The sequence below is a fragment of the Lissotriton vulgaris genome, chromosome 5 (genome assembly GCF_964263255.1).
Source record: "Lissotriton vulgaris chromosome 5, aLisVul1.2, whole genome shotgun sequence".
Taxonomy (NCBI): domain Eukaryota; kingdom Metazoa; phylum Chordata; class Amphibia; order Caudata; family Salamandridae; genus Lissotriton; species Lissotriton vulgaris.
In genome coordinates this window covers 1,936,687,287-1,936,713,987 of record NC_141693.1, presented here as the reverse complement: position 1 = coordinate 1,936,713,987, position 26,701 = coordinate 1,936,687,287, and the positions used below count along the sequence as shown (strand labels likewise).

Below are 26,701 nucleotides of genomic sequence, written 5' to 3'. Positions count from 1 at the left end.
AGGATTTATTTTAGTATTTATTTGACATATGAAACAAGAGCCAGCTCATATTTGCTTACTTCTTCCACAACTGGGAATAACCATGGCTAGCCCTCCTAGGATTACTAGGAGGGCTGAAGACCCAGAGCTGAAGACACAAGAGAGGAATCGAGGAATCCATCTGTTACGTCTGTTAAGACCGGCTCTTCCACTTCTTCCTCAGTCAACAAGGAAAATACTAGTCCAAGCCTTAGTGATGAGTCACCTGGATTATGACAATGCTTTATTTGCCTCTATAAACGAGTCCTAATTGAAGAGACTACAGGTGGTGCAAAATAAAGCAGCCCCCTTATTTGTAATGCTCCTGGTGGTCTCCATCCGTACCTCTCTACTCTCCTTACACTGGCTACGATTTTGCAGGAATTTTATTTTTGAAGTTTTCTGTACGACACATAAAGCCCGAATGGGGAAAGATCCTCAATATTTAGCCTCTAAGCTTATCTTTTATAGTCCTTGAAGAGTTTTATGATCACGCAAAAAAATGTTGCTTATAATCCCTTGAATTAAAAAGTCTTGTTGAGGGGGTAGAGCGTTCTCCTATCTGGCCCCCTTTTACTGGAATGCCCCTCCAGTTCATATACGTGTCTGCCTGGTTCATCTTAAATTTAGGAAGATACTCAAAACGGAACTGTTTTAGCTTTGGCCAATGTTTCGGTGACGCTTACTGTTGTTGGAAGGTTACTGCGCCGAGATACCCCTTCGGGGGTGAGTCATGCACAATATAAACAACCGTAATATAACACAACACATCCAGAGATGGCATAGACTGAACACTGGTCAAATTTCCTTCAGCTCAAGGCTGGATGAAGGTAATGCTGAAGACAAGAAGGGTATGAAGGAGGGAGGCATTGGAACCAGGAAAGAATTTATGAGGGTGTTAGGGGAACAGGGAACCAACAGATCAAAAAGAGAACAAAATGCAGAGAAGCAAGATCGGGTGACAAACTACTCTTAAACAGAGTAAGCCGAAGCAGCTGGGATATGTTGCCAGGCACCTGTGCCCATGCGAGTCCTATAGAACAGTTCTACCCCTATCAACCCAGATGTTAATCTGGAAGAAAGGATCATGAGTTCTCATACGAGTCTCCATGGGTTGTATGACATTACAACACATGCATTTACCGTGCATATACCTTTACCACGCATGACTTTTAAAAAATGGTAAGTATTTATAAGGCAAGTGAACCCCCTAATTATATATATATATATATATATATATATATATATATATATATATATATATATATATATATATATATATACACACACACACACACACACACACACACACACACACACACACATATGCACGTATACACATTCAATATTATAACAAGCAATATTTTCTTTCTTTGTGGAGGGGCACCCACCAGTCCCCCTTTTATAACCTTACCACCCTATACCCTTAAACCCTAAAACATCCTTACAACCCTATGCCCTTACCCACCCCTGAACCCTAGTACATCCTTTCAACCCTAATCCCTTACTGACCCTTAAACCCTAAATATACACCACTTACCACCCTATGCCATTACCCACAGCCTATGTCCCCACACACCATTAAACTAAAAAAAAACATTCATGCAACCTTACGTCCTTATCCATCCCTAAACCCTAAAAACAGCCTTACCACCCTATACCCTTACAACTCCTAAATCCTAAAAACACCCTTACCACCCTATGCCTTTATCCACCTCTAAACCCTAAAAGCTCCCTTACCACACACATTCACACACTTACCCTATATATACTTACCAATGCGAGTAAAGGCATGTGTGGTAAAGGTATATGTGTGGTAATAACATGCATGGTAAAGGCATTGCATAGTAAAGCATGTGTGTTAAAGGCATTGCATTGTAATGCCTGTATAGGACAGGCTGTGCCTATTTTCACAGGAAACCTTGTTTTCCAGGTTTCTATTTCACAAGTCACTTTAATGTGGACCATCAGAACATGGAAGGAGGGGCATGGTCTTGATTGAATCATCAGTCAGATGAAGGATCGAATCGTAGTGTTGACATTTCCAGAGACACTATTAGCATGACAGGTTATTATTTCGAAATGCACGATGGGTTTTTGATCTATCACTGCAGCAATTACTTTGCTGTGGTATGCTGACTAATTGGAATCCGAATGCAGATGTTAGAAATTGTGAAACTAGATTTTAAATGGTAGGAATTAAATCAGACGTGGAATACAATTGATCCTCAAGCAGTCGTAAGATTATTTCTACTATGTCCTGTATCATCAGGTCCATGGCACAGTATTTCAATGGATTTTCGATCTGAGATTTCTCCATCTTGAGAATGTATCCTGATTTGAGTGACACCACAGCTGCTCACCTAGCAGATTGATTTAGTACTTTTCAGGCATTATCTATAGCAATGCTCTTTTCAAGAGCTAAGACAGTACCCAAAATCAATTCCTCGGTTATTCTTACCGCCCACCTTGACCATCTCAACCCAATCTCCAACCTGCAGTTGTACCACAGTAATGTGCCAGTGAAAACATGAACCTACTGCTGGTCATGCAGAGTTTGTAGCCCCCTTTACTGCTTGCTTGGCGTCTACAATCTTGTGATCAACCACGATGTCACAGGCAGTGAAATCCTGGAAAGCAGTGACACACTTACCTTACATATAGATCGCTTGCATGTGTGGGCGGGTGCTTGAACATGCCTGTTAGAGACCACATTACGATTCCACTCACTGATGTCATGGGATTCTTGTTATCCCTGTTGTTGGAGCCATTCTTCCCACAAACATTCCTATATCGCAGATTTCTGCTGTTATGATACCTTTGTATGTTTAGGGCTTGTTTGCTTGCACAGTTATGGTGACATTTTACCTAAGAATGCTCATGGTGGGATTCTACCTATGTATGTTTATAGTAGCTTTCTCTGAATTTATATTTACATTTTGCTTCCTTCTATGCAGGTTTACAATGATACTCTTTGTATGCATTTCTATGATGGCATCCAACCCAGGCATATATACAATGACATTCTGTCTACTCAAGTTTAAGGTATACTTTCCACGCATGTTGACTTTGTCATTCTTCACGTTCACTATTTTTACTCTATTCCATCCATCCAACAGTACTCTCCCCTATCCCGCTTTCATCATCTGGACTACTAATGCATCACCCTAGAGACCTTTAACAATGATGGTAGAGAAGATGAGACTGACACAAACTGTACCCCTCATAGCAACCCACCTGTTTTGGAAGAAGATAATGGAGTTTAGTCTTCCAAAAACCATGGCCGCCCATCCTCAAAGCCTTAACAACCTCCCACACACCAACCATATCATACGCACACTCTGGACACGCAAGCACTCATAATGTCTCACCATATCCGATGACCCCGATGACACCAATGATCAGGATCCAGATGAGGATCCCAGCGATGAACCGCAGCAGGATGAGGAAGAGAAGACTGAGGACCATTGCAATCACCAGACAGCTGAGGAAGAGAGGGAAGTGACATCTGGCTGAGTGCTGGAGGTACTTTACGCAACATCTGAGAGCAGAGAACTAGCATTAAATACCTAACAGACCTCTTACCTTGACCACCTAGCATTGCCTATAAAGGGACTTTTTGGATTCAAAAGCGACCATAGAAGGAGCCCAGAGCAAACCCACAGCAGGGCCCTTTCGGGACAAACTACACAAGCCAAAAAGCTATATTCTGTCTACTACACAGCATTTACTGCTTCAAGGTCAGTTCCCTACCCTGCAGCTTCCATGGGTTTGCCTCTTTAAAGGTGATGGGGTAGACAGCCTCTATCAGGCTGGGGTAATACAGATTCATCCATGGGTGGGTGAGTGGGGTCTCTCTAGCAGAAACTAGCCCATTATAATAAACAGGCAGTGACTGGTAAGAACCTTCAGCAGGTGGAACATCCCCAGAAAATGGACTTCCCACCGCTCATCGCTGGAGAACAGGCTATGCGACTCTGGAACAACCATACCATCCATTAGATCAGGTTCTTTGTGTTTAAAGAGGAGCCTGTAGAGAGGGGGCAACAATGTGTCCCACAGTTTAACCCTTTAACCGCAGCTGGGTGAAATAAAAGGTGGACGTGGTTCGGACGGCCCCCGTCCGTCCTCCGCACACGCCCATCGTGACGTCGGACGGCCGGGGGCCACCCGAAGCATCCAAGGGGTTAACTTCCTTTAATTCCAAATCATCCCAATATCACAGGCATTTCCAACCAGTGCAAATAAATGCCACCCACTCAAGCACATAATACTTTCGTGTGATGAGTATTACCGACCAATTCCCGGAATGACAAAAGAAACAATAATGGAAGAAAGAGTGTGTCGAGCTGAGACATGGGAACCTCGAGCCAACCCGGGACACAGGCCATCTGTCCTGCACATATCTAGAGTATGTTGAAAGAGCTCCTTGAAGAATGAAGCTGGTGGTGCCACATACAAGTACGCACCAACATCTGCGGGTTCGAAGAGCTAGAAAAGACTCCTGCCTCCCACCCTCTGTAAATACAGGAACTCGGACCTAGACCAACAATAGTTCTCAGGCGAGCTGGTTGACTCTGTGTTCAGCTACCATCCACCTACTCTGATCCACTCTTGGTTACCTTCTTCACTCAAATCTTACTTTTCCATTCCTCTACCAAACAAATGTAAGGGCCCGTCTGTAGTAAGTTGTTATCTTCTTCTCATTTATCATTTGTGTGATATTACTTTAAAGAGTGTTAGTTTTGTGTTGTTCTAAGTGACATCATTGTAATTACTTTAAAGAGTGTTAGTTTTGTGTTGTTCTAAGTGACAGCATTGTAATCCAGAATGTTCAATGCTGTACTCAGATGTTAACTGGATTTTCTGATGATCAGTCGTGGGTCCTGCGGATGAGAATAAACTATTAGTTTATTCTTCAACTTGTTTCCTGGATTTATTTGGATTTCTTCACCGGATCTTACTAAACCGTCCGATGAATGATGCAACAATATATCTCAAATCTCCACTTGCTTCACCATGGAGCTTCTCTTTACAACTATAACAAAACCCTATGGGCCTTATGTAGTACACTAGACTGTTTGTCCCCCCAGAGACTTGCTGATTGCAGATTCAGGTCCTCCTGTATAACCAAATCTTTATCCTGACTTTAGCAATACTAACAACTCAAGCCCCGTGAGGTCCATCAGTCTGCAGTGTGTCCAGTACAAAAGGTTGTTCTATTCACCGCACAGGCACTCACATGACGATCCAGTACCAAGACTTGGCGAAGTCCTCAAAGATTTTCTTGCTGATGTTCTGGAAGTCCAGCGACTTCACAATGGTACTAGAAGAGAGTAAAGAAAGACATCAGAAGGAAAGAGTTAGAGGGCTCTAGTCATCCCTGTACAGCCTAAGTGAACCCAGGTGTTCATTAAACATGAGGCCGGCCAGGACTGAGCGGGAGGTGTTGTGCTCAATAAATAGTTCAGACGAGGAGTAGAAAGAGACTAATTTATTGAAGGCTTAAACCCCCAAAGAGCAGGGAAGTGCGGACACAGCCGCAGGCAAACAGCTTCTCGTGTCATCTGACTGCCACTCTATAATCCACACTCATCCAAAGCACGAGCAACCTTAGCCACACTCTAAGGTGCTTGAGCACCAACACAACAGGAGGCAGCAAGGAGAGGCCGCTGGTGCGGTGAGAGGATGCAGTGTGCATGAGGCGTTAAGAGCTTCCAGTGCTTGACAGAAGCCATCAGGTGTGCGAAGGATAATGATGCTACCAGACTTGCTGCACCTGGTATCAGCCCAAGATATGTAACCCTCTACACCTCCCTCTGAAGCCCCACTTACTTAGCAGCATCAGTGATTTCGTTCTGCGTCTTGTTGGGCTGTTCGAAATTCGGGGGGAAGACGATGGTAGCATTCGGTAAACACCTGTTGAAGACTGAAACCAAAAAGAGGGTTCTTCTTCAGCAAGATACAACGTTAGTGGTCACTCAAAAGTAGACAGAGCCTCCCTTCCAGCTTGCAACCGACTTCCCAAATGCTGATAATGCAAGCCCAACCCACTCATTGGGAGCAATCCCAGCAGGTGGCACTCTCAGCAGTCCAGTGAGGGGGGCGGGGGGATTCAATGACCAGTACGAGGAAGACAGAAGAATGACACAGGTACCCACTTCTGCACCGCACAGTTCACAGAGCGGTGGGTAAGCGTTCGCCGCGGCCACCATGGCCCCATGCAATCTAGAGGCAGCCTTCATGCCGGCGACATAGCTTACCACACCTCCGACACATACTTCGACATGTCTGTTCCCACAGGCTCCAGCATGCAGCGGTGCATCACTTCATGGCAATATTTCCACCGCATCACACCCATGACCCCGACACCATCATGGCACTGATGTGCATTACTTTGCCACACCACACATCAAACCATGATCTGTGATGCAAATGTTAAAATATGCCCAACAGTAACATCAAGTATGAAAATGTAGACTAGAAAAATAGACTAGATTTAAGTAAAAAAACAAAAACTGGATAGTATGAATTAAGCAGAAAACAAATCAAGTGCCAATCGTGGTAGCCTTTTCGTTACTTCTACGGATGGCGCAGAGGGTCCAAAAACAGCAACAAGGAGCAGAATTCATAGTCACATTACTGGTGACCAGTATGAAGAGAAAAGGGAATGGAATGATTGACATTTGCTGACAAGCTCTAAACGTCCAACTAAAAAATTAGGAAAAAAGAAAAAGTAAGGAAGGGGAAGAGTGGACCAATGTTGTGGATACATGAAAGAAGAGGAAATAGAAATATCTGTGCTAGGCTAGAGCAGAATTAAAGACTAGATACCAAGTAGGTGAAGGAAAAACTAAAACATGGATGCAATACCAATACGTCTGGCTTATAACACAAGCCGCGCCTTCACTCACTGGTGAATTTAGGCACTAAATAAGTCATCTAACAGGCATGCTGTCATTCATTCAAGCACTCATGCATCCATCCACTTATTGACTCATTTTTGCATACCTCCCTTCACCCATCCAGAATTAATCATGCATACACTCAAGTAACATTGAAAAGCTACAAAGTTGGAAAAAAAAGAAATAATGCCAATGGCTAAACGGCAGACGAATGCTTGAGATAAAAAATAAAATTAAACATTGCATTGTGCAGGCACTTTGCAATGGATCACTGAAATAATATCGACTGACAAAATATCGACTTGCCAAAATATCGTGGACAAAATATCGACAGTCAAAATATCGAGTTTGTATCTACAAACAGGTAAGTACAAAAATATCGAGTACAAAATATCGTTAACAAAAATATAGATGTAAAAAATATCGACTTTATTAAAAACAGTGTTAAATTAAATTAATATTAAATTTTAATTACTAAAATATACTTAAAACGACTTAAATTAAATTATAATAATTAAATAATAAATGAAAATAATTTTTTTAAATCTTATTTGTCGACCCTGAACCCTAAAAATACCCCTTTACCCAAAAACCCAAAACTGACCCTGAACCCTAAAAATACCCCTTTACCCAAAAACCCAAAACTGACCCTGAACCCTAAAAATACCCCTTTACCCAAAAACTGAAAACTGACCCTGAACCCTAAAAATGCCCCTTTACCCAAAAACTGAAAACTGACCCTGAACCCTAAAAATACCCCTTTACCCAAAAACTGAAAACTGACCCTGAACCCTAAAAATACCCCTTTACCCATGAACTGAAAACTGACCCTGAACCCTAAAAATACCCCTTTACCCATGAACTGAAAACTGACCCTGAACCCTAAAAATACCCCTTTACCCATGAACTGAAAACTGACCCTGAACCCTAAAAATACCCCTTTACCCATGAACTGAAAACTGACCCTGAACCCTAAAAATACCCCTTTACCCATGAACTGAAAACTGACCCTGAACCCTAAAAATACCCCTTTACCCATGAACTGAAAACTGACCCTGAACCCTAAAAATACCCCTTTACCCATGAACTGAAAACTGACCCTGAACACTAAAAATACCCCTTTAACCATGAACTGAAAACTGACCCTGAACCCTAACAATGCTCCTTTACCCAAAATTTAACAATATTACTTAATTACCAATTAATTATTAATTAACAATAACAATAAAATAAATATATTAGAACATTAGGTGTAATTATTTTAATAATTAATATTATTATTTGAAAATTAATTACTTAAAAATAACACAAAATTATATATATTAAAAATGTACTCTAATTAATGTAATTAACTAATTACAATTAATTAATTAACAATTATTTACTAATACAAAATATATTCAAAATTATATTAATTAATTAACTAATTAATATTAATTAATTATCAAATAATTATTAATTAAAAATATTAACACACATATATTAATTAATTAATTATTATTAAATTACTTCCCACCCTATTCCCCTATAAACCCACAACCCGCTACAGAATTACATTACGCAATTATTAACAAAACAAAATTCATGTAATAAAATATTTTATAACATTAATACACACTATTCACACATATTACATAAAAATACACTATAAAATATTATATATTATTAAAAAATCGATATTTTTGCTATCTATATTTTATACAGTCGATATTACTTCACTTACCTGAAAAACGATATTTTTGTAGTCGATATTATGTCCAGTCGATATTTTGTCCAGTCTATATTTAAAACTCGATATTATGTCCAGTCGATATTTTGTCCAGTCTATATTTAAAACTCGATATTATGTCCAGTCGATATTTTGGAGTCGATATTTTGTCTCTATACCCTTTGCAATGGTTCTGCACAAGTGTATTGTTGTTTTAAACTTCCAATACAGCCACCACGATTCGAAGCAATGTGTTGGCCATTTTGGAACAGTAAAACAAGAATGCTCTATAGACAATACCATTCCAAGATTGCCTCTTAGTTTAGAAGCAGTGGACACACACACTGTGGTGTAATAAAGATTAAATGAACAGCAACTGAACTGCTCTGAGGAGTTGCAGTACACTGTAAAATACAAAGTTAAAAAAAAGAAAGAAAGACATTAAGACAGATCTATACATGCAGAAAATGGAAAATTAAAGGCTTAGCCGACCAATCAGGGAGCTGAAGCACACTCATTTGCGATCACTCACAGGGCGATGGAGCCAATGGCTGGAGTGGGCAAAGCCATAGCTGTATGTGGTCAAAGATGGAAGCAGAGCTAAAGTGACACTCGGATGGACCAAAGGCAGAAGACGGCTGTCCCAATCCCTCTATGTATTATTTATTATTATCATCATCATCATTATTATTGTTCATTATACGAATAATAAAATAATAATCACTCAAACATCAAGACACCGTGGTGTTATGAACAATCTACTGTAAACCATCAAAACAAGAGGAAGCCTCCCTTAGCATTAATCAGAGCCATAAACCCAGACAGACAATAAGACACCAGTGACTGATCAAACAAGTAAGTAATCAAAATTCAACGAATTTGGTATATCATCCAAGGAAGATTAATTCCACATTTTGGCACTACCACTTAAAATGATTTACCGCGGTATTGGATTTCGCATCCCTCTGGTATTTTTACCATCAGGGCATTGCTAGAAACAAAGGGTTCTTATAAGGCCAGGCCATATGGAGTAATGTGATCAGAGACAGAGGAGATCAGAGACAGAGGAGGGCCATGTTTTATAAAAAGGCTCTATGCACAAGACAAGCACATTTTAAAGCAATCCATTTCTTCTTTGGGAAATCAGTCTAGTTTAAGATTCGAAGTAGTGAAATACCTTGCTACAGCTTTTAACATAGGTCAATACCAACCCACCATAAGGCCACTGACTGCAAGATTTGCAGGACCTTCTCCACTAAGACCTTGAGGGACAGAGAAGGCCGCCTGCTGACTTGGTTGCAAAAGATGAAGGATCGCAAGGAGGTTCTGTCTTCGGGCAGTGAGGGCTCTTCTTCTGCTGCGTCATCAAGAAGATCAAAGAAGAGGGGTAGGTCTTCCCCTTAAACATCTAATGAGCCCCATGTGATGGCCTTTCCTGGGACCTTTGATAGGTCTGATAGGCCTGTTCCCTAAAATCTCCTCACCACGGTGAAAAGGAGAGGCAGGGACAGCCTGAGGAGTTGCAACCTACAAAGAAGGCTAAGAAAATCGTCTCTGTGACTTCACCAACTTCAGAGAAAGAAAGAGGGGTGAAAAAGCCTTCGTCTACGCCTCAGGACATTGCTTTAGACAAGAAACCGCGTCCGTCGACGGTGAAAACTACAGGTACGTCGACGATTCATGTCAAGAAAGACTTGTCTCTGAAAATAGCCTTGTCGACGGGCTCGTCGACTATGGCTACGTCGACGGCATCTACACCGTCGTCTATGTTTAAGACGCCTGATTCCTGTTCGTCGTTGATGAAGCTGACATTTTCCACGTCGACGACGAGAGTAGCGGCGATGACGACGACAACGACGACAGCTGCCATGATTCTGACGATGAGCACGTCGACGACGCCGTCAACGATCCAACCATAGTCTACGAAAGCCAACTCGCCGTCGACGACTCAGCCTTAGACGACGAGCACAGTCTCTTCGTCGGCGCTTCTTTCGACGAAGATTCAACCGTCGACGACTGGGAAAATCTGCATTTCCCAAAGGAAGAGACGTATAACTCCAGAAATTACATCTCCACGGCGGGTTACGCTGTTGCCTCCTTCATTACTGATTGATGATGACTCTGAAGAGGAGAATGACAGCTCTTATGGCCCAGCTTATAGCCCATCTGACGTGCAAGTCAAATTACAGGAGGTAAGTTCTGAGGAAGGCGAGATGGAGCAACACCACTATGCCCTGCTAGACTGTTATGATCAGCAAGAGAGGCCTTGCATGCATGATCATTCGCAGAGATCTCCACAAAGGTCTCAACAGGAGATGATAGCGATGCCATCCTCACTCATCTCAGACCTGCAATTAATGTTGCAGGACTATCGGAGGCGGTTTACTACTCAACAGGAGGTTCAACAAGTACGTCCTCCCACACCTCTATCTCCAGTACCGCAAGCAGTGGCAGACGCCTTTTTGCCCTTAAGGCTGCATGATCCAGAGCCTGTAGAACATCCTCAGGAAGTGGTTGCCACTCGGGATGATGATGCCTCATCAGATGCAGATCAGCAGGGGAACCCTGACCAAGATCAGAATGTGGACGGGAATCAGGATGGCCTTCAAGATCCAGATTTAACAGGGCCTGATACCGCAACCTCTCCTCCAGCAGATATTGGAGGTTTTCACAACCTAATGGAACGAGCGTCCAAGAGATTTAGTCTTCCCATTACCACAGTTCAATCTGACTGTTTTTTGTACGACTTCAAAGAACCATTCCGGAAGTCGGTTTGTTCGATCCCCATCATTGAGCATGTTTGGTCAGAGGGAATAAAGGCTATGCAAAATCCAGCCACGGTCCTCCCAGTGCTTCCCAGGCTGGAGAAAAATTATAAGGCGCCGGAGGGCAGCCCCGCATGTCTTACAGGTCAACCAAAACCGGACTCTGTTATCTCCCAGGCCGCACAGAGTAAGTCCAAGAATCCATCGACACCGCTAACGACACCACCTAGTAAAGAGGGAAGGCATCTGGACAATGTAGGAAAAAGATTCTCCACAATGGCCAGTCTCCTCGTTAGGGCGGCTAATGCTCTGGCGATTCTGGGGAGATATGATAGCCAGATGGGGTTTGACCGCTCTCCGTTTGTGGAAGTACTTCAGGATGGATCTAAGGACGAGGTCAGGAAAATCTTGATGGAAGGGAAGCGCGCCTCTTCAGAGGTAATCGACTGCGCTATGGATATAGCAATGACGGCCTTCCGAGCGCTAGCAGGCTCGGCTGTTTTAACACGCCAAGGCTGGCTGCGAGCCACGTGGTTTAGACAAGAAGTACAAAACAAAATTCTGGACCTACCTTATGACGGAGAGATGTTATTCGGTAAACACGTGGATGACGCCCTACAAGGCATAAAGAAGGATACTGACATGGCTAAATCCTTGGGAACATTACAATACCGCAAAGTTCCTTTTAAGCGGGCAAGAGGAAGAGGTTTCTCATCCTACAGAGGCGGCAATCAGCAACGCTACTCTTCCTACTCTCAGCCTGGTCAGTCATACAAACCCCAATATTCGCAGAGGCAGGGTCTTTCGGGGTCTTTCTCTCGCCAGCCGCCGAGAGGACGTCGGGGGCAACAGAGGAGAGACAATTCTAAGAGACCAAAGCGGCCATGTGGCTCTTTCTACTGTTCCTGTACCCTCGTTAACACAAGTGGGGGGGGCAGGATTGCCCATTGCCTAAACAGGTGGAAGGTCATAACATCAGACTAGTGGGTCCTGAACATCATCAAAAGAGGACACACGTTGGAGTTTCAACATCTTCCTCCATCGAGAGCTCCAGACGCCATTACACCCAAACATCTAGGACTTCTTCTTCTCGAAGCCCACCAACTCTTCATCAAGGGGGCAATAGAGCCGGTACCTCACTCCCCGAAGGGGAAACGGTGCTATTCCAGGTTCTTCCTGGTATGCAAAACGAAGGAGAAGTGGCGTCCGATTTTAGATCTACGGGAGCTCAACACTTATCTCATCAAGTTGTCTTTCAGGATGGTCACCCTTCAGGACATTCTCCGTCTTCTCAATCTAGGGGACTACATGGCAACCCTAGGTTTGGAGGATGCATATTTCCATGTGCCCATTCATCCAGCTCACAGGGAATATCTTCGATTCACAGTAGGCAAGAGCCATTTTCAATTCAGAGTACTACCTTTTGGTCTCCGGTCCGCACCGAGGATCTTTACAAAGGTACTAGCTCCTGTGGCAGCTTTTCTCAGGAAGCAGTCTTTCGAAGTCTTCCTATATCTGGACGATTGGCTAGTAAAGGCTCCTTCGTTCCAAGAAGCGTCCAGGGCAGTCATGAGCTGCAGTCAACTGTTCGAGCAGCTGGGCCTTCGGCTCAACAAGGAGAAATCGATTTTGCGCCCCTCCAAGACAGCGAAGTTTTTGGGTGCTGTCCTGGACACGGATTGCTACAGGGCTTTCCTTTCGGAAGAGCGCCAGACCAAAATGATTCTCTCAGCTCGCCTCCTGCAAACAAGGAAGTCTGTCAGTCCGCCAATACAAACCGCTTCTCGGATCAATATCATCCTGTATACCATTGATACCGCACTGCAGGCTACGAATGCATCCACTGCAGGAACAGCTGGACAAGCAATGGCGCCAGGTGACAGGCTCCTTCGACGACAAAATCGTGATCACACCGGGAATGCGGAAAGCAAGCAGCTGGTGGTTGCTAAAAGAGAATTTTTCAGCAGGTTTGCCATTCCAACTTCCACCATCTCCCATGGTGTTGACAACAGATGCTTCCATGGAGTGGTGGGTAGCGGTCCTCCAAAAACTGAAAGTCAGTGGTCATTGGAGCACAGTCCAAGGCAAGTTCCACATCAATCTGCTGGAACTTATGTCCATCCGTCTAGCCTTACAGGCTTTCCTTCCAAAGATCCGCAACCATTCAGCGCTGGTTCGTACAGACAACACCAGGCCATGCACTACATAAACAAGCAGGGGGACGAGATCCTGCACCCTTTCGTAGGAAGCACAGAAACTTTGGAATTGGGTGAGCCAACACAATATCACTCTTTCAGCGGAACATCCTGCGGGTACACTCAATGCCACAGCAGACGCTTTGAGTCGCCAAAAGACGATCAGCCACAAATGGGAATTGGATCAGACCATTCTAGAGGAACTGTTTTCATGTTGGGGGACCCCAACCATCGATCTGGTGTAGACTCCTCAGAACACCAAATGCCAGTGCTACGCAAGCAGGGATCACCATCAGGGATCCTTGGGGAATGCGCTTTTGATAGCCTAGTACGGCTCATTTCTTTACGCCTTTCCACCAATTACGCTGATCCCGAGATTGATCCGCAAGCTCAAGGGGGAGCCGTGCAGAATGATTTTGATTGCACCAGCATGGCCCATGCAGTTTTGGTGCACAGAACTTCTTCTTCTCTCTCAAGATCAACCAATTCTCCTGCGGCCTGTTCCATCACTATTAACAATGGCTCACAGGCAGGTTCTGCATCCAGATCTGAATTCACTCCAATTGACAGCGTGGCTCCTGAGTTCAGAGATTTCCAGGGTTTGAATCTTCCAGGAGAATGTAGAGACATTTTAGCCCAGGTCTGAGCGCCGAGTACAAATAAAACCTATCGGGTGAAGTGGAAGAGGTTCTGTTCTGCCTTTGGTGTCAGAGACAAGGTCTACATCCATATACTTCTGCACCGCACCAACTCTTGCCTTACATCCTTTCTATTGTAATATCTGAATTGGCTCATTCTTCTGTAAAGGTTCATCTGTCGGCCATTTCTAGATTTAGACGATCATCATCAGGTCCTTCCCTTTGGTCTGCGAGGATTGTTAAACAGTTCCTGAGAGGCTTGTTCAGGGTTTTTCCTCCAGTCCGGCCTCCACCACCAGCCTGGCATCTTAATTTGGTCCTGTCACATCTGATGAAGGCTCCGTTTGAGCCTATTCACAGGGCCGATATGAAGTTTGTATCCTGGAAACTGACTCTTCTCTTGGCCCTGACATCGGCTAGAAGTGTTAGTGAGCTCCAGGCATTCACAATTGAGAAACCCTTTCTACAATTCAAGAATGATGTTCTCATTCTGCGGACAAATCCTAAATTTATCCCAAAGGTCCCCTCAGAATTTTATCTGAATGAGCCGGTGATCTTAAAGTCCTTTTTCCCGCGGCCCTCCACGCCAGCAGAGAGGGCATTACATTCTTTGGACATTCATAGATGTCTCAAATTCTACTTGGAGCGGATGAAACTGTTCAGGAAGTCTTCCCGGCTTTTTGTCTCATACAGTGCTCCGCGAAAGGGTTATCCAATTTCTAAACGCTGTATTTCCCGCTGGATATCAAGTGCAATCCAGGTTCGAGGCATGTGGGCTGCTGAATTCATATCTGTGCATAGTTCGCCGCCTAGTGTTGGGTCCGGATGATTGCACATTGTTGTCCTGGAAGAGTCTTCGAAGTATCACGAGATAGGTTTGCTCCTCCCCTGGACTACAGTGCGCATGGGCATCGACTCCATCCTCAGATTGTTTTTTTCCGCCATTGGGTTCGGATGTCTATTTGTCAACTAAAGTTCGGAATCAATAATAAACTTTCTCTTTGGTCAAAAGGCCTTTAGTTATCGTCGGTATTGTCTCGCGATCTGTACCAGTACTTGTTCCTGCTCTGTCCCGAGCCGGACATCAAGAAGAGCCGCGTGGCTTTTAGACACTAAGGCCCGGTCGACGCCAGAGGCCTTATCGCCGAACCATCATGGATCGGAGCCCGTTCAAAAGATGCCCTGTTTGCAACTCCAAGTATCCTTACATCGACCTCCACCCGGTGTGCAACAAGTGCCTGTCTCAGGATCACGATGAAGCCAGCTGTATGGCTTGTTCTCGGTTCCTCTCCAAGAAGACGATTCGCCTTCGACGCGCTGCACGGAAGGAGGCCCAGCAGACTGCACCTGACCCGGTGAACATCTTCGATGCCGACCAAGATGAAGGAGTCGAGCAGGAAGATCAGGAGAACCTGTCTAATCCAGCTTCGGAGATCGACTCAAGTTACGACTCAGATGTAGAAATGGTCGATACTGAAGACGTCGTCGACGAGGTAGGAGACGACGAGGCCTTCGCGGCCATGGAAGATAGCTCGAGCGAGGAGCTAGGCCCAACCATTGGTACGGGGGCCGTAACTAAAACACTCGATAAGGCTCAGGTCGAGGGATCGCCACATGGCCTTACCCAAGATCGTACACTTGGTTCTACAGCCTCAAGGCCCGGCTACGGACATTTCTAACGAGCCATTGGTTGACCGATCGAAACCGAAAGCATTGGTGTCTACACAACCGAAAGCGCTGGACGCTAAATCAAAACCAAAAGTGCGCATCGCTTTGGTCGGTTAGAAGACCTCTGAACCATCGGCACCGACTAAGCAGAAGGGTGTTATCGACCCGGTGAGGTCGCTGAAGGGTGTCGAACCGAAGACCGGGGCACCGAAGAAACTGGTCAAAGACGTCGATCCGAAGAAGTCGGCACCAAAGGCCATCGACACAGACAAAGGACTCGGAACTCAGAAGGTTCTCGATCCTAAGCGTCGACCTGACAAAGCTCGGAGCAGTACAGGCCTCGAGTCCACACCCGGTGGTGGCTCAAAGGAACCCGCCGAGTCAACACACCCATCCGCCTCCTTTTCGAAGCAGGTGTTGGACTCGCTGAAACGTATTACTACTGTCGGACCAAAGGCTACTCCGCCACTGAAGTCGGTCAGTAAACCTCCAAAACCGCCTGCACCCATCCAGTTCACACTGCCGCCGAAAGTGGTGCCTAAGGCCTTCGCCCCGAGGACGGCCATCGAAGCGAAGCGACGTGGGGCCGAAACCTACAACTGAGGAGGTGGCCACCAAGCATCGACAGCCTCCGCCTGAAGATCAGTCGAGGCAATTCATCGACGCCGAGACGGGTAGACTTTCTATTTTCAAACGAAAGATCACCCCTGAACAGCCTATGGAATCATAAAACTCCATTTAAAAAAAAGGGATTTCGAGGCATGTGGGCTACTGAATTCATATCCGTGCATAGATCGCCGCCTAGTGTTGGGTCCGGATGATTGCACATTGTTGTCCTGGAAGAGTCTTCGAAGTATCACGAGATAGGTGGCTCCTCCCCTGGACTACAGTGCGCATGGGCATCGACTCCATCCTCAGATTGTTTTTTCCGCCATTGGGTTCGGATGTCTTTATTTCCCCTCTTGTCGGAATCGATAGAAAAACTTTCTTGAGACCAAAAGGTCTTTAGCCTATACGTCGGTATTGTTTGCGTTCGGCTTACTTTCTTCTAGCTCGGCTCCGAGACGTTCCTGTACTCCCGCGTGCTCTCGGCGCGGAAGGCCTAGTCGACGCTCCTAACTTATCGACCATCCATCAAGGACCTAAGTCCATTCAAGAGATGTCCGGTCTTTAACTCGAAGTACCCACACATCGACGTCCACCCGGTGTGCAACAAGTGTCTGTCGCCGGACCACGATGAGGCCAAGTGTATGGCATGTTCCCGATTCAGGTCCAAGAAGACACTCAAGCTCTGACGAGCTGCGCGCCTGGAGGCTCAGCAATCTGCTCCGGCGCCTATGGACATTTTCGATGCTGGGGATGTCGAGGAAGAATATATCCAGGACGTCTCGGAATCAAACCCCGCGTCGGACGTCGAAGAAGAATACGACGCCGATGCTGAGGTGTTCGAAGGCGGAGAAGTTGTCGAGGAGGTAGGAGACGACGACGGTGCCCTTGGGGCCATGGAGGATAGCTCGGACGAGGAGCTCCATCAAACAGACTCTGGGGCCGGGCCTATCAATAAGGCCCAGGTCGAGGGATCGCCTTCGGGCCTTACCCAAGACCTTGATATGGGTTCCACGGCCCCGCCTTCGGGCCCGGCCATGGACATTGTTACCGGCCACTCCCGGTCAAAACGAAACCGAAAGTGAAACCTACGGTCTCGGCGCCAGATACTGCGCAGGTGCAAGTATCGAAACCGAAAGTGCTCATCGCATTATTCGGATCGAAGACTTCTGAGGCCTTGGTGCCGAAGAAGCCAAAGATGGCTGTCGAGCCGAAGGGCCCAATCAAGGGCGCCGAGCTAAAGGCTGCCGCGCCGAAGACTAAGGTCAAGGTGTCCGACACCAGCGCGTCGGCGCCAAAGACGGTCGACGCCGGCATGGGCCTGATCGACCCGAAGAAGGCTGTCGACGACCCAAAGAAAACTCTCGCCGACTCCAAGAAGCGTCCCGATGACCCGAAGGTCCTCTCTGCCCCGCGTCTACACGACAAGGCCAAGGGTACTGCGCCTCGGGAGTCGACTCCGAAGGTGGCCTCGAAGGACTCGGCTCCGAAGGTGGCCTCCAAGGCCCCGATGAACCGGCGCGTCCATCCGTCGCATTCACCAAAAAGGTCATGGACTCCCTGCAAGGCATCAGTGACGGCGCCGCGGAGGTCGAGCCGAGGGACACTCCGCCTGCCAAGCCTGTGGAGAAACCGGTTAAGGCGTCCACGCCGATCCTCTTTACCTTGCCGCCTAAGACGGCGCCGAAGGCTTTCGCTCCAAGACCGGGGGCCGGCGTGCCCGAGAAGGTCTCCTCGGCGCGAAAGCCCTCGTTGGTGGTCCACGGCCAGCGACCTCGACACCATTCGGAGGAAGAGCGTCAAGAACATTTCATCGACGCCGAAACGGGCAGGCTTTCCCTTCTGAAGCGGAAAATCACCCCAGAACCCCAACTGGAGTCTTACAGGATCACTCTCAAGAGGAAGAAGGACTCTGCTTGCTCTCCTGCCTTGGTGGAACCCCTTTCACCACAGACTCATGATGTCTCGCCCACTTACTCCGATGTGGACGCTGGTGATGGTGATGAGGAAGATGAATACAGTTATCCAGTCTACACAGAGCCTGAGGATGCCAGTGAGCCCTGGGCAGCTGGTGGTGACCCTGGGGATCCTCATTCAGGACAAGATCCTCAACTTTTTTCTGCTAAGACTTCCCCTACTGAAGACTCTGCTGCTTTTAATGCCCTCATTGAACGGGCTGCCAACAATCACAATGTCCAGCTGCATGCTGACCCTTTGGATGTGGATTTCCTCTTTGACACTTTTTCTGTCTCGGAAAAGACTGTGAAAACTCTGCCTATGCTCAAAGGTGTTTTAAAGCATGCTGCTGAGGTCTTTAAGGAACCTACCAGGGCAAGGGTGATAAACCCTAGGATTGATAAAAAATACAAAGCGGCACCAACTGATCCTACCTACCTTAGAGGACAGTTGCCTCTGGACTCCCTTGTCGTCTCGAATGCCCGGAAGAGGGCCAATTCTCAGACTACGGGTGATGCTCCACCCCCAGACAAAGAATCCAAGGTCTTTGAGGCTTCGGGGAAGAGGGTAGCAGCACAGGCAGCCAACATATGGCGCATCTCTAACACACAGGCGCTTTTAGCGCGCTATAACAGGGCGCACTATGATACACTAGAGACCCTTTTGCAACATCTGCCTGATCAGTACAAAGAGGGGGCTGAGATGCTGATCCAAGAAGGGAAGCTAATCTCCAACGCTTCCATTAAGTGCGCTCTAGACGCAGCCGATACCGCTGCGCGAGCTATTAACACCAGTGTTATGCTTCGGAGACATGCCTGGCTGAGAATCTCTGGATTTAAGCCAGACATCCAAACCACCATCCTGAACCAAACGGTCAACCCAGATCACCTGTTTGGCCCAGAGGTTGACACCACCCTAGAGAAAATGAAGAAGGACACGGACACTGCAAAATCCATGGGTGCCTTACAGTCCCAGCAGTTTCGGGGTGGGTCCTTTCGTCGCTCCAACACTAGAGGCGTCTCAAGGGGTCAGCTTTCCCAGGCCACGCAATTCTACAAAAGCAACACCCAGACTACTTATGCCAACAAGAGTCGAGGTGGATATCGCGGCAACAGCGCCAAAGGCAGAGGACGTGGCAACTACAGCTCTAGGTCCTCTGCCACCACCAAACAGTGAGGCCTTGTCACTGCCCCCCGACCACACAACACCGGTAGGTGGGAGACTCCAGCAGTTCCTGCCCGTCTGGAAGTCCATCACCACGGACAGGTGGGTCAGAAAGCTTATACAATTCGGTTATTGTCTGGAGTTAACATCCACTCCACCCAACATGCCCCCAAAGCACCGTTCTATGTCGGACGAGTACTTGCACTTATTGCAGAAGGAGGTCAATGTCATGCTGCAAAAAGGGGCAATAGAGCTCGTGCCTATGCAAGACAGAGGCACAGGGGTCTACTCGCTTTACTTCCTGATACCGAAAAAGGACGGGTCCCTCAGGCCCATCTTAGACCTCAGGCCCCTCAACTACTACATCCTGTCGGAGCACTTCCACATGCTGACCCTGCAGCAAGTGCTCCCGCTGCTCCAGCAGGGGGACTTTCTCGCAACCTTAGACCTTAAGGATGCGTACTTTCACATTCCACTACACCCTTCACACAGGAAATACCTCCGGTTCACCATCCAAAACCAGCACTACCAATTCAAGGTTTTGCATTTCGGTGTCACCACGGCACCCAGGGTGTTCACAAAGTGCCTGGCGACAGTGGCGGAACATCTAAGGAGACAAAACGTCCAAGTATACCCCTATCTGGACGACTGGCTCATCCAGGCGAAGTCAGCCCAGCAGTGTGCCGCCCACATGTCCCACACCATTCACCTCCTGCACGATCTGGGATTCTCACTGAATTACCCGAAATCCCACCTCCAGCCCGCCCACATAAGGCAGTATCTGGGCGCGACCATAGACACTCTGGCGGCCACACCACAGCCGAATTCAGTGAGAGTCAACAGCATTCAATCGCTGATCCAAAAATTCAGACCTCAACACTCGCTTCCAGCAAGAGTGTTCATGCAGTTGATAGGCATGATGGCCTCCTGCATCTCCATAGTCCCGCACGCGAGACTACATATGCGTCCGCTTCAGGAGTGCTTGGCACGTCAGTGGACTCAGGCTCACGGGCAGTTGAAAGACCTAGTGTTGGTGAGCGGTCGGGCATACAACTCTCTGCATTAGTGGAATCCACGAAACCTTTGCAAGGGCCGACCGTTCCAAGAGCCTGTGCCACAGATCATCCTGACGACGGACGCTTCTCTCCAGGGATGGGGAGCGCATGTACTCCAGTACACTGTGCAGGGACTATGGACGCAACAGCAAAGGAAGATGCACATCAATGTTCTAGAACTGATGGCGATCTTAATGGCACTAAAAGCCTTCAAAGTACATCTGTGCAACAAAGTCGTGTTGATCCGGACGGACAACATGACGGCAATGTACTACATTCAAAAGCAGGGAGGAACACACTCTCCCCAGCTGTCTCACCTGGCTCAGAGCATGTGGAAGAAGGCCATTCAGAGGAACATCTTCCTCATGGCAGAACACCTCCCGGGCAAGGACAATCAGATGGCGGACCTGCTCAGCAGGTACAGCCACCAAATGCACCAGTGGGAGATACATCCATCAGTACTCCAGCCGTACTTCCAGCAGTGGGGTCATCCAGAGATAGACCTGTTCGCCACAAAGGAAAACGCCAAATGCCAAAGCTTTGCCGCCAGGTTCCCACACCTACAGTCGCAGGGCAGTGCGATATGGATGAACTGGTCAGGCATATTTGTGTACGCTTTTCCCCCAGCACCTCTAATACCGCTGGTGGCACGCAAGCTGAAGCAACACTCGATGACTCTCATCCTGGTCGCTCCAACGTGGGCACGCTAACCATGGTAGCACCACGTTTCTAGAACTCTCCGTGGTACCTCATCAAAGGCTGCACCTCACACCCAGGCTTTTGACGCAGAGCCATGGCGACATTCAGCATCCAGATACGCAACAGCTCAACCTGGCTATCTGGCTCCTGAGGTCCTAGAATTTGGCTACCTCAACTTGCCTCCAGACTGTATGGATATCATAAGGGAGGCAAGGAAGCCCACCACTAGAGAATGTTATGCGGCAAAATGGAAGCGGTTTGTCATTTATTGTGCCGAACACAACATCAACCCGCTAGATGCATCTACTCACAACATCATTTGTTATCTGTTACACCTATACAAATGCAATCTGGCCTATGCTTCCATTCGTATACATTTGTCCGCAATAGCAGCTTATCTCCAGAACAGGCAGCAGCTCTCGCTTTTCAGAGTGCCTGCCATCAAAGCCTTTCTGGAAGGACTCAAACGAGTTATTCCTCCCAGACACCCACCAGCGCCTGTATAGAACCTAAGTGGTCCTCACCAGGCTGATGGGTCCACCTTTTGAGCCTCTCCACTCATGCGAGATTCAATTCTTGACGTGGAAAGTGGCTTTCCTAATAGCAATCACATCGCTACGACAAGTTAGTGAACTTCAGGCACCAACTATCCAGGAGCCATTCATACAGATTCACTCCAACAGGGTGGTACTCCGCACTAACCCTAAGTTTCTGCCTAAAGTGCTTTCACAGTTCCATATCAATCAAACTATAGAACTGCCAGTGTTCTTCCAGAATCCTGAGTCAGTGGCAGAGAGAATGCCCCACACACTAGACGTCAAAAGAGCTCTAATGCACTATGTGCGTCATGGCTGTTTCGGTGCTGTGCCCTGCACGGAAGCCTGGTTGATGGGCGTTGAGGAGATCGAACTTGTCTGTGTGTTTAGTCAGTTGGAAAAATGCGTACAGCTACAACTGACTAAACACGTAGACGGGTTTGGTCTCCTCGACGCTCATCGGTCGGGCTTCCGTGCAGGGCGCAGTGCCGGGGCAGCCATGACGCACATAGTGGACGACGCCCTCCAAATCTTAGACCAAAACGAAACCTGCCTCCTCATCCTTCTGGATCTCTCCTCAGCATTCGACACGGTTAAACATGAGAACTTACTCGAACTGTTAAACACAAGAATGGGCATATCAGGGACTGTTCTCAGGTGGTTCACCTCCTTTCTACACAACCGTTCACAAAGGTTCAAAAGCAACAACCTGATGTCCTCTCCGGTACCTGTATCACTAGGCGTCCCCCAAGGATCCTCCCTCTCCCCTACACTGTTCAACCTAGTTATGGAACCCCTCACTACTTTGCTACAGACATCCAATGTTCACTTTCACATGTATGCCGACGACACCCAACTCTATCTCAAAATACAATCCCCCAAGGACATCATGCTTCTGAACACCACGATCAGAGACACCCAATCCTGGCTTGCAGAGAATCACCTCAAACTCAATGCCCTGAAGACTGAGTTCCTCCTGATCTCACCTCCCGCAAAAATGGCCACGGCTCAAACATGGCTTAAGCAGTGATCAGCTTTAAATGTACAACCTACCGTCGTAGACTCAGCAAAATCCTTAGGCATAACACTTGACGCCAATCTCAACATGCAGCAGCACATCAGCAAGGCAACCAAAGGAGCGAACTTCCAAATCAATACCTTGAGAAAACTTAAAGCCTTCCTTCCAGCCAAAGACTTCCAAACTGCAGTACAATCTATAGTCATCCCGCACATAGAATACGGAAGCACCGCCCTCTGCGGGCTCCCCCTTACAACAACGGCACCCCTCAGAGCGTCCCTTAACGCTGCAGCGAGACTCATCACTGGCTCAAAAAAACACTCTCATATTTCCCCTGACTTTAAATCCCTGAAATGGCTGCCTTTTGAAGCCAGAATACATCTGCAAATCGCCTGCATGACTCACAAGGCTGTACACCACAACTCGCCCGGCTACCTCACTCAAAAGCTGACAATCTCGGGTGGCTCTAGAACTACCAGAAGCACAAACAATCTTTTGCTGAAACCTCGAAGATTCAGAAAGGAAAAAACCTATAAACGCTCCTTTTCAGGAATGGCACCCAGGATCTGGAACTCACTCCCTCCTGAAACCAGGCTCATCTCCTCCAACAAACTGTTTAAGAAAGAAGTAAAAGCGATCCTCATGGCTAAATACACATGATCTATTTTCCTGTAGCTCTCATGAATCTGCTCCGTAATACCTGCCTGACCCCTGGGTCTACTTGTACTACTTGTATTATGACTTATTTGATTGTATATGTTCCCTCTTTGTACTACTTGTACTATTGGTATTATGACTTATCTGATTGTATTTGTTCCCTCTTTGTATTTTGATGTATTGTTGACGCACCTGTCTGACTTTGCACACTATACCTACACCACCTCAACCATCCATACTTTGTACTACTGATGCACCTGTGAGACTATACATCCTGCACGCATCTACCTCAATTATGCCCACCTTTATGTTAGCTCCAAAATCACTTGCAGCACGCTTAAATAAGTATATGCTTACTTTTTGTACTTTTATATTATTGGCGCAACAGATTGACTATGCACCTTTTACTGACACTACCTCACCTATGATCTACCTCCTGTTTTTTTGACCTACCTATGTAACTATGCTTTTGACCTTGTAAAGCGCTCTGATATCTGCAAAGATCTTGTTCGCGCTATATAAAACTTTCAAAATAAAAATAAAATAAATAGAGAAATGTGCGGAATGTACAGTTCTGCTTCGAAGCAAACATCGGGGCCTGTCCAGCTTCTGTGAGTGACCTCGAAGCAGACCGGTTCGGCCAGCCTTGTTTTTGCAACAGAAGGACGGGGAGAGGTTTCTAGAAATCTCTCTTTGGGTTCAGTAAAAGGTATTAAAGAAAGGGAATCTTGGCTCTCAGACAGGTGCTCGATGTGGAACAGATGTGTTGCCATAGGGGACTTTGGTGGTCCCGATCAAGACTTTTGACTGAGTGTAAAGGGCTCCCCAGTCATGCTGGCCAGAATGTTTAAAGACACTCTTTCTGATGTATTTCTATTACGTACTTTGTGTTTATATGCTATACGTTTCATTGCTCCGTGTATATATTTGATATGCTTTTCTGCTATGTATACATGCTCTTTGTATCGGACTTCTGGGAAGTGATGTGGTGGTGTCCCTGAGTGATGTGGTAGTGTTCCAGAGTGATGTGGTAGTGTTCCAGAGTGATGTGGTGGTGTTCCCGAGTGATGTGGTGGTGTTCCTGAGTGATATGGTGGTGTTCCCGAGTGATATGGTGGTGTTCATGAGTGATGTGTTGGTTTCCCCGAGTGATGTGGTGGTGCCCCGAGCGATGTGGTGGTGCCCCTGAGTGATGTGGTGGTGTCCCTGAGTGATGTGGTGGTGTCCCTGAGTTATGTGGTTTTGTCCCTGAGTGATGTGGCGGTGCCCCTGAGTGATGTAGTGTTGTCCCCGAATGATGTGGTGGTTTCCCCGAGTGATGTGGTGGTGCCCCTGAGTGATGTGGTGGTGCCCCTGAGTGATGTGGTGGTGCCCCTGAGTGAGGTGGTGGTGTCCCTGAGTGATGTGGTGGTGTCCCTGAGTGATGTGGTAGTGTCCCTGAGTGATGTGGTGGTGTCCCTGAGTGATGTGGTGGTGTCCCTGAGTGATGTGGTGGTGTCCCTGAGTGATGTGGTGATGTCCCTGAGTGATGTGGTAATGTCCCTGAGTGATGTGGTAATGTCCCTGAGTGATGTGGTGGTGCTCCTGAGCGGTGCCGCTGAGTGATGTGGTGGTGTCCCCGAGTGATGTGGTGGTGCCCCTGAGTGGTGCCCCTGAGTGATGTGGTGGTGGTGTCCCTGAGTGATGTGGTGGTATCCCTGAGTGATGTGGTGGTGCCCCTGAGTGATGTGGTGGTGTCCCCGAGTGATGTGGTGGTGTCCCCGAGTGATGTGGTGGTGTCCCCGAGTGATGTGGTGGTGTCCCCGAGTGATGTGGTGGTGTCCCCGAGTGATGTGGTGGTGTCCCCGAGTGATGTGGTGGTGTCCCGGATTGATGTGGTTTTCTCGATTGATGTGGTGGTGTTCCCAGAGTGATGTGGTGGTGTCCCAGAGTGATGTGGTGGTGGCCCCGAGTGACATGGTGGAGGGTGGAGTTGGAGGGTGGTATTGGAGGGTGGAGTTGGAGGGTGGAGTTGGAAGGGTGGAGTTGGAAGGGTGGAGTTGGAAGGGTGGAGTTGGAAGGGTGGAGTTGGAAGGGTGGAGTTGGAAGGGTGGAGTTGGAAGGGTGGAGTTGGAAGGTGGAGTTGGAGGGTGGAGTTGGATTTGGAGGGTGGAGTTGGATTTGAAGTGTGGAGTTGGAGGTTGGAATTGGAGGGTGGAGTTGGAGGGTGGAGTTGGATTTGGAGGGTGGAGTTGGTGGGTGGAGTTGGAGGGTGGAGTTGGAGGGTGGAGTTGGAGGGTGGAGTTGGAGGGTGGAGTTGGAGGGTGGAGGGTGGAGGGTGGAGGGTGGAGTTGGAAGGGTGGAGTTGGATTTGGAGGGTGGAGTTGGATTTGAAGGGTGGAGTTGGAGGGTGGAATTGGAGGGTGGAGTTGGATTTGGAGGGTGGAGTTGGAGGGTGGAGTTGGAGGGTGGAGTTGGAGTTGAAGGTTGGAGTTGAAGGGTGGAGTTGGAGGGTGGAGGTGGAGGGTGGAGGGTGGAGTTGGAGGGTGGAGTTGGATATGGAGGGTGGAGTTGGATTTGAAGGGTGGAGTTGGAGGGTGGAGTTGGATTTGAAGGGTGGAGTTGCAGGGTGGAGTTGGAGGGTGGAGTTGGATTTGAAGGGTGGAGTTGGAGGGTGGAGTTGGAGTTGGAGGGTGGAGTTGGAGGGTGAGGGTGGTGTTGGAGGGTGGTGTTGGAGGGTGGAGTTGGAGGGTGGAGTTGGAGGGTGGAGTTGGAGGGTCTGGTCAGAGGAGGATACATTAACAATATACATGCTGGAGTGAAAGGCATAGGGAGCTAACAGCATAGTATGGTTAGGTTTGGAATCATGTCAGCAGCAAATAGTAGCGCAAACAAAGGTCAGGCCAAAGATGTAGCGCTGGCACGCTGAAAAAATGTTCACCTCTTGCACAAAATAATAGTAAAACAAACGCATCACCTAGAAGTCTAGGTTAAATTTAGTGTCCCAGCTAGAATATTTTTAAATCCGTCTGAAAAAAGATTGTTGTCTGTATGCAATACATCCACAAATCATACACCTGGAGTAAGATGGCAACTGTTGATGACGTTTCTGAGGCTCCAGTGCAGCCCGAGTG

At 47.3% G+C, this 26,701-nt stretch overlaps 1 protein-coding gene across 2 annotated transcripts in view; it reads right to left on the bottom strand.

Annotated features, from left to right (window-relative positions):
- The window catches only part of SLC44A4 (solute carrier family 44 member 4), a 306,503-nt gene that overhangs the window by 59,194 nt on the left and 220,608 nt on the right, over positions 1-26,701 (bottom strand). For both annotated transcript variants that reach the window (XM_086924585.1, XM_086924586.1), the window contains exons 8-10: positions 5,854-5,947; positions 5,261-5,344; positions 3,390-3,502 (exon numbers count right to left, since the gene is read on the bottom strand). In XM_086924585.1, the coding sequence (XP_086780711.1) occupies positions 3,390-3,502; positions 5,261-5,344; positions 5,854-5,947 (291 nt within the window). The remainder of the gene's footprint in view (positions 1-3,389; positions 3,503-5,260; positions 5,345-5,853; positions 5,948-26,701) is intronic.